The following is a 13,607-nucleotide window of genomic DNA, read 5'->3' on the forward strand; positions in this document are numbered from 1 at the left end:
ACAAACAGGGAGGAAACAGGCAACAAGCACTCATTTGGCTGAGGTGGTGCGGATTCAGTTGCATACATGGTGAGAAGCCCCAGAACACTGCACCAGTAACAATACATATTACATACATGAAAGAAGAACCGTGCAGTTGTTTATGTTGTTTTATTTTGGAATTACAGAGTTAACATTTAGAAAATCTACTACAGGCAACTTGTCGGACAAACAAAACCTGTGTGCAGTCAGTGAAAATACAGAGATGAGGTAAAAAAGGCTACAGTGTTACAAGTCACAACACTGTTTTTAAAAAAAAGGATTTCTGCAAATATATACTTTTACTTACTAATATGTACATTGAATAAAATAAATAATTATAAAAAAACATCAAATTTTAGAAATCCATCAAAACTCAGAACTAGTTTGTACAAAACTTTGGATTTTAAGACTTAATAAAAAAAATTAGAACATAAGCAAATTGTCCACACAGGCAATCAAATACAGAACGGGTACGGTGATAAAAAAGACAAATCTTGTACTGATAGTGGTTGCTGTGTAATTTATTAAAGAAAATTGATTATGGCTGTTTATTAATAATTTCAGTCATGGTGAAAAGTTATTATTTGCGGGCATTTCCGATTGAAATCTGAGAAATATGTACATGCCTGAGACATTACATAGGCTGTAAACAAAAAATTCATCTTTCCTCCATAATAAAGACTGTCAGTCAAATAGAATACACACATTTAGTAATTTTTCATGACTTCTTGTCTCAGTATTCAGTAGTTTCCCAAATAAATAAATACCATGTTGGTTTCATCTTCTCAAATGAAAGAAAAATGTATCATTTTACTCTAATGTTTATTATGACTACAAGAAAAAAAGCAACCAGTTTGAAACTAAGATAACATAAAATTGTATTTTGGTTTATTTGGTTAAAATGGGAATTACTGTAAGCAGGAATTAGTCAAAAAGAATTCACATTTTTCCAAACTATATATATTTATATATATAAAAGACTTCTTTCATAGAAAGAATCAATACATGCAAAAATATACATCCAACACAGACGGACAAAGACAGTATGTAAGGACCTAAACACACACATATATTATTTTTACTTAGCAGCAATAAAGTAGGGGAAGTATTGATAGTTTCACTGATGCTGCTTGGTGTTTAGTGAGGAAATGAGAAACCACAGCAGAGAATCATCACATGCACAATGTTCTGTCATCATTTTACTACGTCTGCTAATTATACACAGCTTATAAAAGACAGCTTAGTTTGCGGTTTATTTGCCATTTGCGTTTTCTTTTCTGGGATAATTGACTTCTATTTGATCAAATATCAAAACTGAGTATCAATGAAACAAACTATAGTGGGAATGTCCCTCTTATAAATAACAGTTGTCCCGGCGCCCGATGACATGAGACATTGCTAATACTGATAAAAACAAATAGAACATGCTTCATATTTCTCATTGTGACACAAGTGCTGACCTGTCAAATTCATTTACAGCTTTCTGGAGATTTCTTTTGTCTTTGGTCATTCTTTACATGATGTTCCAAGTGTTGCTACTTGCTAGAAAAAAAAAAGCTTCAGGTGGTTTCAAGGTGTTTAAAGATGCACCTGTGTGTGTTTTCATGTTCTGCCAATTTTCAGTGGACGTGGCTCATGACTTCTCTCAGATGCAATTAGTCCTTTGAAGCAGATATCAACTTGCTAGCTTAAGAATATGACAATACGTAAACACATCACAGCGTAATAACTACATTCACTCAGGTGCAAGTGCATTCTAACCCAAACATCAGACACAAATTAACACTATAAAACAAATACTCATTCACACAATGACAATGTTAGTTATACCAGACATGAACACACATACTAATAACGTCGAGGAAGAGAATGCATCCTGCTGAGCGTCAGATTAAGATCCATTTCAGAATCATATCAGAAAAAAGATAAATGCTGTCACTATTTCTTAGTTTGCGATGGGAGAAGTGAAAATTAACTCTTGAAGAAAAAATGTGACATTTTCATTGTATGCATCATGGACATGAAAGCGTTGATAGTGCTGTGCTATTCTCATCTCAAGGTAACTACTCGGAACACAGAAAAATGCACCAATATGGTGTTTGTCAAATTGACACACAGTTGAACAGTTCTCCTACTTCAGTACATGACACTCTTTTACTGTCCCTGCGTGTTGTGACTTGGAAAGAGGGAGAGCTCTTCATCCATCATCATCATCGCCGCAGATATCTACATGGTTGTAATATTTGTTGTTATCGCCACCAGCACAGTTATGCTTTCTGGCGTCGACACTTGACTCAACTGTACCAGTAAATGAAGGCAGAGTCTGGCTCTTTTTCAGCATCACAGTCAGTGTGTCTGGCACTGAATCCGTGGACAGTCAGACAGGTTTGCGTTCTCTCATGTCTAGTAGGTACAGAGCGTTCCTGTATTTGTTCTACCGACTGAACATTTTTTGCAGTTTTGGTGAGAAAAGAGAACACCAGAGGGTTTTTATTTGCAGGTGTGCACGTCGTAGACTCTCACGCACTCCTGACAGCTGACGTAGCAGCACCAGTGGAAAATACAATGGCACTTCTCCTTTCTCTTCTCTGTCCGGGTGTTGTGACCTCTGCCACAGCAGAGGAGGTCACACCCGTCTATGCCGTGGGACGTCAGGTTACAGACACGATCGCGGGTGCCAAAGGAACCGGTCTCAGGATTAGGGTCACAGAAATTAGGTGAGCCTTCATAGTAAACCAGGTCACGCTCTGTGGGGGGTTTGAAGTAGTTGTACTTGGGTCTCAGGGTCTCCACCCAGCCACGGGACTCCTTGTGCTTCTCCACTATCATCTCAGAGGCACTGTCATACTTATCCTTCATGTAGTCTCCAATCACCCGGAAGTCAGGCTGAGACCACCAGCAAGTCTTGACCTCACAGCTGCCCGAGAGGCCGTGGCACTTACACTTGAGGAACATGTTGTCATTGAGGGACTAAGGATAAAACAAAAAGTGGTTGGTCATCTGAAAGTAGTGGAATTGCTGTTGATATTACAAAATTGAAAACCAGAACTTACCGTTCTACCAGCCTCATTGTTGTGGCGGTTCATTGCTGAACGTGCATCTGGACGATTCTCCCGAGCATCAGCAAACTCCCGGGAAACCATGCTCCCAAACTCTACATCCTCACTGCAGCCGCCCCACTTCCAGCCCTCACCAGGGGGGCCCTTGTGGCGTGTGTCACATCCACAGATGGTGGCTGAACCCTCAGCACAGGCACGGGTCACTGCAAACGCCACTCCCGCCGAGGCAATAGCATGAACAAATGCTGATTCACGTGTGGCTGGAAAGGGAAGAACAGATGTTTGTTTATTTGAATAACATGGAATCTGTAGTCGTACTGAATTTATCCATTTATTTTTTAATGTAAGAAAATATCACGATTATGGAAATGGAATAAAACAAGTTTTAGGTTAATCGTTATCGTTTTCATATAAACTGAGAGATTCTTGCTGCTCTTTAGTAAAACGTTCTGCTCATTTAAAAAATAATGTATGTAATTCACATACTGAAACTGAACTATAGCTTATGATTGTTAAATGGGACATGTGTCAAGGTCTTACACTCCAAGATGTACCACCAGCATGTGGCTTCGTCCTGCCCAGACATCAAACCTCCTGTGTCTGACTAAGGCCAGCAAGGCCTCTGTGTCTGTCTGACATAGCTAACTAATGACTCAGAGGGATCAGGAACTTCCAGAGAGATGAGAGGAAGAGACGGGCCTGACAGGCCTATAATTAAGAGACTCAATTAAGCTTTTGAAAGGTTAGGAAATGGACTCATGCTGTGGGGACAAGTCATAGACATAACACGGAGATGGATCGGTTGTGTCCAGATATGGAATCCAAAAGAACATTGGGATTACACGTCAACTTCACTGAAGAGGAGACATTCCGTACTTCAGCATTCCCCTCTTCAACAGGATTCATTATGACAGGGAGGTGGCCTTGAATATAGGTACTTGTATGGTCTTGCACAATCACGAGAAAAGATGCAGAGGGGGAAAGATAGAAGGAGAATGGGGAAACATAAAATGAGTCATACAGGAGATAATTAGCATGTAAACAGCTAAGGAAGTTTGGTAAACGATAAATCGTGAAATTTGGGACTGTGCGTTTATGTGTGAGTGTGTGTGTGTGTGAGAGAGAGAGAGCGAGAGAGACAGCTCGTGTACATGTTTTTGTGTGTAAAGAGCAAGAAGGACTAAAAGGAAAGAAAGAAAAGAGACAGGGAGGAGTGTAACCAGAAAGAGTGAGAGCTCCTCCCTTACTGCAGGTTCTAACCAGTTTGAGGACTAAAGGGCATTAGAGACAATGATGCAAGAGAAAAGGTCTACTGGCATCTTCAACCACCCACCAACCTCACAGTACTGCTGTATGTGTACAGGCAAAGCTACCAATGTTACCAAAATACTGTGTCTGGTGTTGAGCTCCTCGTATTTCATGCAGTGTCTCACTCTGTCTCGTCACTGTCATAAGTCTCATTTATTGAATTAATAAAATTTTCTTGTCATGTAGAAGCTGCTCTTCCAAATTCTGCTGTAACCTGGAGGGTCTCTAGCACTCAGCATGTTGTTAGTGAAAGGCCCCTAACATTTGAAGTGTTGGTAATATTGTGATAATATAATTCTCTTTAATTTTTTAAAACTTTGCTTTTACCTGCACATTCAACTGATTTGAACCATTTGTAAGATTGCACAGTCGATCCAAAGAGCTTCAAAACCCCAAATCTATTGTGAAATAATATATAAATTCATATGCAAAAGAAGAAATTCAATTCATTATGCTTTGCAGAGAGCTATTGATATTTCTTATTCAAAATGTGAAGAAAAGTGGACCTAAAATGGAACCCTGCAGAACACCTTTAGAAACCGTGACCTTGCAATGGTGCCGCACAGTGAAAGGGTGGAAGGATGAATATAAGAGAGGAAAGACGGATTATCTGGGGATGAAATGAGAAAAGAAGAATGATAGGGGGTAACAGAAATGTCCTAGCTTCTCTGGGTGAGCAGAGGGGCTTACCTGGACCTAAAGTCAAAGCAATAGTCTATTTGAAATGACAGCTTAAAAACAATAGATATATAATTCAATTTAATTTTTCTTTTTGCTTCAATGTTTTGACATTCTTCTAAATAAAAAGCAACTAATGCTTGTGTTTCCTTATCATTCCTGTGTAGTTCTGAGCTGCGATTGGCTTTAGCTCAATCCACCTGCAGACACCAGCTCTAAACTGAGGTGCTCTCCCTTTCTTGGTTTTATTGCCAGTTTATGGTATTTCAACACATTTGCCCTCAACAATGCTCTTCCACCAAACTTTGCCAGACCCTGGCAGACCAAGTGGTCCCTACGACCTGCTGGGGGGGTTGAATCCCCTATTGTGCTGCCACTGTCACGCTGTGTTAGTCCCACAATGGCCCCAGATATTTTATATGAAATTTGCCCTGGCCGGTGATTAGTGGGGACCAAGTTAAGTCATAGCAACAGAGAACTATGCGTTGGCTGGACCCTGCTTGTCGGCAGACAGGGAAATCCCTATTCAAATGGTTTAATAAAACAATCTAAAGGGCGTGTGAATGGGGAAAAGCACTTTTTCTCCTGCTTAATCTCATGGTTGCGAAGATATTGTGCTCTGAGCAGTGCCCAGCAGGGAGTGGGGCTAAGGTCCCCCCATCAACTCCATTTACCACACCCCTTCTTTCTTTCTTGCCCAGAGTTAATGATATACCGGTGTGCTAGTTTCCCTCCCCCAGCATGGAGAGACATACATCTTATGAAAAGCAGAGACCTCTTAGCTCATCCTAAATTGTTACACTTTCTCATCCTCAGGTCATAGGTCGTAACCCACATCCCCTGACCTTTTCCCCAGTTGGTTTATGGGACTCAGTTTGTATGATTTAGTTTAGGTTATTAGGTGCATTTCCTCGTTTTTAGAATTTATACAGATGTAGCTACAAGTCTATTACATAATAAAGGTTAAATAAGTCAAAGATAGACCTTCAAACTTCTGCAAGTCCTTCCAAATGCTTTCTATATTACATAATAGAAATGAACTATAAACCTCTTGTTATTTTAATGGTTTCTTGTGGCACATTGACTGCACAGGACTATACCTGCATGGGCAGTAACATTAGGAAAATAATGACTGTCCACTGCCATCACTGTCATATGACTCATTAACTGTACTCTAGTAGGTCTACAACCCCGATTGCTGAAAAAAATTCCAGGATCGGCTCTGCAGACTCAGAACACCTGCATAGCTTTCTATCACTTTTCATCACAAACGGATTCCAGCGGTGCATGTTTTGACACTTTGGGTTAATGTAAATTAATGAGTGCTGACGCAGACATAGCCTAGAGGCAGGGTTTGTGATTTGGGGTGTTGAGAGAGAGAGAGAGAGAGAGAGAGAGAGAGAGAGAGAGAGAGAGAGAGAGAGAGAGAGAGAGAGAGAGAGAGAGAGAGAGAGAGAGGGAGAGAGAGAGAGAGAGAGAGAGATGTAATCAGTGAACCAAGTTTGCGAGAGAGAGAGAGAGAGAACATGAGCTGGATAAAAGACCCATTTTGGAATATATGCTGAATATATGGATTTATATGTCGGTGTATATATGTACGTATATATGTGCATATATGTATCTGTTTGAAAATATTATTATAATGTTTATTGTTGAGTTAACCTGTGCTGTATAGATTCTGTTTATAAACTCATGCACTCTTATTGTTCTTTGCTGTTGTCATGCTTGTTCTGACCCTTCATGTCTTATAAAGCACTTTGGGCTGCGTCTCTGTATGAAAGGAGCAATGCAAATAAAGGTTAGTATTGTGTGTGGTCATGTCAGTGTGTGTGTGATTGAATTGTACATAATTAGATTTAAACAGGTTTCTGTATTTGTGTCAGTTTAATTGTGTATTAGTATTTACATAAACTATCAAATGTTTTCAATTCAGTCTCTGCCTCTGAGCTCTCTGTCAAGATGTGTGTCTCATGCTTGTAGCACTATGCTTAATCCATGTCTGTAAAACAAACCTCTAATGTCCTCTGTGGAGGTGAGGAGGTCACGGGCAGTAATGGGCTAACTGATAGATGCTAAGCCTATATAGGCCCGCGCTTCCTTTCAGCTTCACCCAAAAGAGGCAGGAGGAAACCAACACACAACAGTCTGCATTGCAGACAAACAGACACCAGTGAGGACAATGGGCCTGTTGCACAGACAAACATGAGCATCAATCAAATGCAATGGAATGGAAGCCCTCTCCTACTAAGACCTATCAAAGGCCTGTGAGCTCCTGAATCACTCTCCTTGCCCTCTGACAAAAGCACTTAATCCAGCCACTTTGACCTTTCACATTATTAAGGGCCGGAGTGACCTTAATCCAATCAAAATGATTTACTAAAGCCCAATAGCTAACTCCTCTTCCCACTCAGTAACCCTGCAATTTAGACCACGGAGGGGAGGCAGTGAGAGAAGTGAAGGCATTTTACACCACAATAGGGTTTGGATTGCGAACCCCTATCGTTAGCCACCTACTTGAGCTCAAGCCTCCTCTATCAACTGGCTCAAGAGTTTATTAAAAGCAATTGCCCTAACTAACCTCCAACCCTCCATGTTTACATCAATCTCCTCTAAACTAGTTGACAGGTTTAGACCCGCTGACCCTCAGCTTGTGTGTTCTGTGCTCATTCTCAATTTTGCTGCAAGTAATTTCTGAAACGTCGACAAGAGCATCCAGGCGCACAAGAAGAGTCACGCTAATCAGTTTCATTTTAGTAACAACATGACAGAAGTCCTTAATTGTTATACCAAATGTGCATTTGCTGAATGTAAGGGGGATTTCTGCAGCATAAGCCTGTAGGCACAGAACTTAACTGGTAAACTGTGTCTCTGAAAATTCCACGAAACAGTTGGTGTTGTGTAATTCACTTCAGGCAAATTCAACATACATCACAGGGGATTCCCTGCTAAAGAAAGCTCCAACAAGACAGAACTCACTCTGCTTAATTGTGTACATTATTTCATGCATGCAGGTTGCTCAGAGCTTATTCAGTCTCTGAAGTCTGTTTAAACAAGGATTTGAATGAGAATAATGAATGATGCACTCAGTGGGTGCAGCAGGTATAATGCTGCACCCACTGAGTGCAACATGTTTGTTCTGTTTTGGTCAGGCCTTGCTATTTTTTTATGTAATAGTAACAGTATTCTTCCTGTACCTTTAAAACAAAAGCTCATATTTGTTTTAAGACACCTTCAACAAACCTTTAAGACTTTTCTTTATATAGTTGGTGGAAAATGAATCATATGGATGGGGGACAGATCAAAACTATGATGATTAAGTGGGTGTTCAAACACAAACATACTGACTCCCCATTGGTCTGAGGTACACTGACAAGCTATTCAGATAAGATCAACAAAGGAACTCATTATGTGCAGCAAAAAAGAGATCAATGGACAGCTGGCTGTGTTTGAGTTCATGTGAGGAACACGTGTTGGTCATGCAGCATTACCTTTATCTAACACCGGCCCAAAAATGGCCAGATTGTCGTTGACTGTGGTGCAGTTCCAGCGTCGGCCCCTGAACTGGTGCTGGCATTCCTGGATGCCGATCTTCACCCCTTCCGCCACGCTGGGCATGATTTCCACGTAGTTCCGACAGAAGCGCAGCTGTTTGGGCACCAATCCAGGTATGCTGCCACACAGGATGGGTTGAGTTCCCAATGAGGAGTACTGGTGGCCCACTGCCAGTGACCTAAAATGTAAAGGGGAAGGCACAGTGTCAGTCTATTTGATTTTAAGTGCCTCTTGTCTTTGTGTCTGTCTGTGTGTCTAACTGTTAACACAAGTGTAATTTAGTGTCTGTGTATGTGTGTTTAATTGGCTGTATCACATGGTACCATTAGGCTCCTATTCTTTATCCCTTCAACTACCCTATGTGCAGACACCTGGCCTTTGTGTGTATTGAAATTGCAGTCCTACTACCGCAGAAGCAGCCCAGGTAACAGACTGAGATGAAAGTCCACAATGCATCTCGAGGTCTTCATAGAACTTAAGCTGACAACTTGGAAAACGACACCTTGTTATTAACTGTCCACACGCTTAACAGACCTTCAGCTTAGGCTAATAAGAGTGCAAACCCTACATTGAAACTTCAGAGAGTGTATTAAGTGTAACACTGAACCCAACCCCCTTTTCCTTTGAGGAAGGTATTCTGGGATACAACAAGTGCAAACTTGGTTCACTGATTACATCTCTCTTTCTCTCTCTCTCTCTCTCTCTCTCTCTCTCTCTCTCTCTCTCTCTCTCTCTCTCTCTCTCTCTCTCTCCTCTCTCTCTCTCTCTCTCATTCTGTCTTTATCCCATTCTCTGTCCTCTCAATTAGGACTGTATCATGCTGTGTAATCATCAAAATGGAACATCTACAGTGTAATTGCTTGCTATGTAATTGAAACCATTTTTAGATACACTATCTGTCAATATTATAAAGTGTTCTAGTGAGCCTACCTGTCTGCTCTGCGTGTATATTTCCATTTCACAATCAACCATTGTTATCTTACTTAATATGTCACTTTTAATGAAATATCATCACAAACAATATTATTACAACTTGATACTATCACAGAACATCCAAGTTATTTAATAGCGGAGTTCCTATTATCGTTGGCAAAGGCTCTGCAGAGTAGCTACAAAGTAGCTTGTTGGCAACCCAGACATGCATTCACTTCACATCATCTGTCTATTTAGGAGCAAACACTGACAGCAGTAATCTGATGATCCTCCCATGAGTGATACGGGCATGATAACAGTCACTGTAGCGTCTACACAAAAGCAGAGCCAGAGCAGGTGTGAGTAGTATTTTGCCGCTCAGTTAGCTCACTATCTGTTGACCTGTTCACTATTGTTCAAGGACTAATCGCTGATCACAACAAGATTACCCAAACTCCTGACACTGGCCCCAGGCTGTTGTCTTTAAAAGCTCACAGTCCCAATAGATTTCCTCAGCCAAGCAACCTTTGGCTGACTGCTGCTGATCGACTCTTCCTAACATGTTGATCTTGAATACCTCTCTTGTATGGATGTTAACGCTCTGGGATATAAAGTGACGGTTATAATGCCATTTTGAACCTTAAACTTGAATGCTGTCCATTTGCCGTGCAGGTGTCTGAAGCCATCATCTGACCTGCAAAGTGAACCCATTCACTAATTTCCAAAGTATTTCCCCACGCAAATGTCAAAGTTATGTGTCACATTGGGTTTCACAGATCTCCTCACCTAATTTTTACAGACGAGATTACGAGACACCCACCAAACAAGCGACGGCAAGTTGAAAATGACTCCGGAGAGGAAATCACATTTGTCTGCGTTTTGTCTCAAACCTCTAACAGTAAACACCGCCATTACAAATTGACCTCTCTTTGGCCCTTGTCAGTCCTTCGCCTGGAGCAGATCATTCACAGCAGAAACCTGAGTGTACACACTGAGCCGGTGCAGACGTTTGGTTTTTGCCCCCAAACACACGGAGCTGAAAGAGGAGCCATGTACGACAAATCGTCACAGGTTCATCAAGGCAAGTTGTTTACAGGGAGCGAAACAGGTGCTGCAGGCCAGAGGTAGTCAATGTCTCGTCTTTGAATCTCCTCTGCTTCCATATCTCCTTCATAAACGTACGCCAAATAAATATCTCGATGCATAACAAAGGTATTCGCTGTACTAATTAATATGCACATTCCTCTCTCTTTCTCTCTACTCACTCTTAATACTGGAACTGAACTATCATGAGTCAATATGCTTCGATTGCTCCACTCTGGTCTGGTGCGTTTGTCAGCGTCAGTCTCGTGTGGGCCTGAGTAATACACGCCACCTCTTCCTGTCTTAGGAAATGGAACCAAGAGATGATTTATGCTATTTAAAGTCTCAGAGAACAGTGTTTTTATGAATCTACAGACTGACTCATTTCCATTGCATTCAGTGTTTTGAGTCTTATAATAACATATGTACTGTAATTGTTTGTCATTCCTTACTGATACATGCTCGCTTTCAAACCTTCCAAAGCAACGGCGAAGGTTTCTGCGAAGAAAACAAGGAATTCGCATATTTTCGCCGAGGAAATCCTCACTAACCCTCACTTTAGCCTGAACTGTTACAAATAAACACATAAGCAAAACATATATATCGCATTCAATTTTCATCCCAGCAGGCCTACAGACTTTCTCCCTCTCATCTAAGTGTATCCAGCGCAGGTTTAATGCATATTTCAGCAAGCCCAAGCAGGGTACCTTAGAATTACCACTTTACTCGTGGGCCCTGGGGCCTTGGAGCCGACTTTGACATCAAGAGAATATGTTTGGGAAAAGGAATGTGCGGCAAGCTTTCACCTCCAGGTATTTATCTTCTAAGGTGGGGTGGACTAGGGAAGAGGGTGGAAGGAGCGGGGTGGGGTGGTGCAGCCAGGCTATGTCATGGCAGGTCGAGAAGAGACAGACATGAACCTGTCTTAGTGCGGATCCGTATCCCCTGAGACTACTGTTGTGCAGAGAGGCCGAGCGCAACCGTGAGCCTCTCAAAGCTCGAGCTCAACACTCATCGAGCTGCCCTTCACACAGCTGAGACAGTGTGACTCGGGCTGAGCTGCTATATGAAGGTTATTGCAAAGGAAAGTTGAGCATTACGTCAAGGATGCTGAAGCTAAAGTTGAATTCTTCTTGATGACTCAGTTGGGCGCTGCAGTCAAAGGCTGTTTGCATTGGTGGGAGTAAGGGAGTCTATTTACAAGCCACCGTTTTGCTTCTGTAGTTACACTTCTGAATGCGCTGACCCACCTTCCAAGATCAAAACCGTCAGTGCTTAGTTGATGACTTGCCACAGGGTTCTTATTATGACAAAATGGAAACTTGCCATCATTGCCAACCACTGAGTCATTCATATGTGGCCTCGCAGTGCAGAGAGCCCTTTGGTGATAGAGAGACTGGAGGCCTTTCTTTGCACTGTTTGCAAGCGAAGAAGAAGAGTTAATGAGCAAAGCTAAAACACGGCTTAACACACAGCGGTGTGCAGTGTAAAACAAAGGCTGATCACGAATGATCCCGCAGTGTTTTAATCTCAGCGTGCATTCATAAAACACAGGAGTGTACTGATTACCATTTGGGTCACTTTTTTCCATCTCTGGGTCCAGAAGGCCCACTGTTATATCTGGATTTCCTTCCAGCTGAGCGTGTAATTAGTTTCTCATCGGTTTTACCACCAGGGGACCCATTAAGGGAACTAGATTAGGGCCCTTCCAATCTCTAAACCAACTCTAAATATTGAATATACAGCAGATATTATTGTTCGTCCTTCAAGATTGATCCGTGTCTTTGATTAAGTCATTATAAGATGATAAGACAAACCTTCTGAGTTTCAAAATATGGCAGAAGTCAATCACAAGGTATTTGTGAGAAGGACAGGAGTTATTGTCGATGTCACAAACGTTATTCTGGTCATTTTTATAAGAACACTGGTGGCAATTTAGAATCAAACAAATAACAATAATAACAGCTTTAATATAGCCTTAATTATCTTATCAATCATTGTATGAGACCAATTTGAAGCAGGATTCAAATTCTGATCAAATAACATGAATTTCCCCCCCATATATGCTATGATCCTTAATATGAAAGACTTTATATAAATGAAAACACACACACACACACACACGCACACACACGATTGAAAGAGTCAAACTTTGCACCTGCTGGCTGTTGCCCTCAGTTAGTCTGCATCTGCATTATAACAATGGAAATATAGAGGATTTTAAAACTGGAAAATAAGCATGAAGAAGGGGATGCAGCAGTGCTTAAATATATATATATTTATATAGTTTTGGTGTGGTCAGCTCCAGTCTTCATCATTGACTCACTCACCTGTTGGGTTTGTCTCATCTAGGCCACCGAGCCTCATTCCCACATTCCCATATTCCATCATTAACATTCATATCAAATATCTCCTGCAGTGAAACGATCGCAGTGGGAAAAACGACACTCCAAAAACAAAAACAAATCCAAACTTGACACATGCAAGGAGCAAAGATAACGTCACTACTCTTTTTTTTTGGAGGGGGGGTGGTGGTGAGGGGGGAGAAGGAAAAAAAGTTTGTGTAGCGGCATAAAAAAATGAAAATAAAAACTTACCACCAGATCGGGTAACTTGCCATGACACGCGTGAGCCCGGAGAGCAGCAGCAGGAGCAGGAAACATCCAACGTTTATCATCCTTAAAAAGTTTCGCCAAAACGTCTCCAGCAGAATTCCTACATGCGCGCACAGACGCACCAAACAGCTGCTGTCTCTCCCCAACTTCACCTCTAATCTGCACGGATGATTCTTTAAATCGCTCCACAACTCTGCAGAGATTCGATCTTTCGCGCGACTGATCGTGGCAGAACTCGGGAGCCAAATATTAAAAAGTTAAAAGCTTCTTCTTCTCCTTCTTCTCCGTCTTTCTTTTCTTTTTTTTAAGGACCCAATCAGCAGGTATTGCCAAAGGGGGAATTCTGATGCTACTGTTCCCTCTGTTCTCCCGTCAGAAT

General features: G+C 41.5%; 1 protein-coding gene across 1 annotated transcript; it reads right to left on the reverse strand.

Moving 5' to 3' along the window:
* Window positions 1–1,855: 1,855 nt before the first annotated feature.
* Window positions 1,856–13,374, reverse strand: wnt3a (wingless-type MMTV integration site family, member 3A). The gene is made up of 4 exons (XM_076144853.1): window positions 13,211–13,374; window positions 8,555–8,796; window positions 3,075–3,340; window positions 1,856–2,991 (listed from the first exon to the last, which is right to left on the reverse strand). The coding sequence occupies exons 1-4, from the start codon at window positions 13,288–13,290 to the stop codon at window positions 2,512–2,514; spliced, it is 1,068 nt and encodes a 355-aa protein (XP_076000968.1). The 5' UTR covers window positions 13,291–13,374; the 3' UTR covers window positions 1,856–2,511.
* Window positions 13,375–13,607: the final 233 nt, after the last annotated feature.

This window comes from Genypterus blacodes, unplaced genomic scaffold, assembly GCF_046128005.1.
Source record: "Genypterus blacodes isolate CSIRO-AG114 ecotype Tasmania unplaced genomic scaffold, CSIRO-AGI_Gbla_v1 ptg000029l_1, whole genome shotgun sequence".
Taxonomy (NCBI): Eukaryota; Metazoa; Chordata; class Actinopteri; order Ophidiiformes; family Ophidiidae; genus Genypterus; species Genypterus blacodes.

Excerpts from the sequence above, each read along its gene's own strand:
- wnt3a (XM_076144853.1), bottom strand. The coding sequence starts at position 13,290 with ATGATAAACGTTGGATGTTTCCTGCTCCTGCTGCTGCTCTCCGGGCTC. Across the intron at positions 8,797-13,210 it reads GCAAGTTACCCGATCTGGTG|GTCACTGGCAGTGGGCCACC; the intron begins GTAAGTTTTTAT and ends TTTACATTTTAG. Across the intron at positions 3,341-8,554 it reads TGGGCCGGTGTTAGATAAAG|CCACACGTGAATCAGCATTT; the intron begins GTAATGCTGCAT and ends TTCCCTTTCCAG.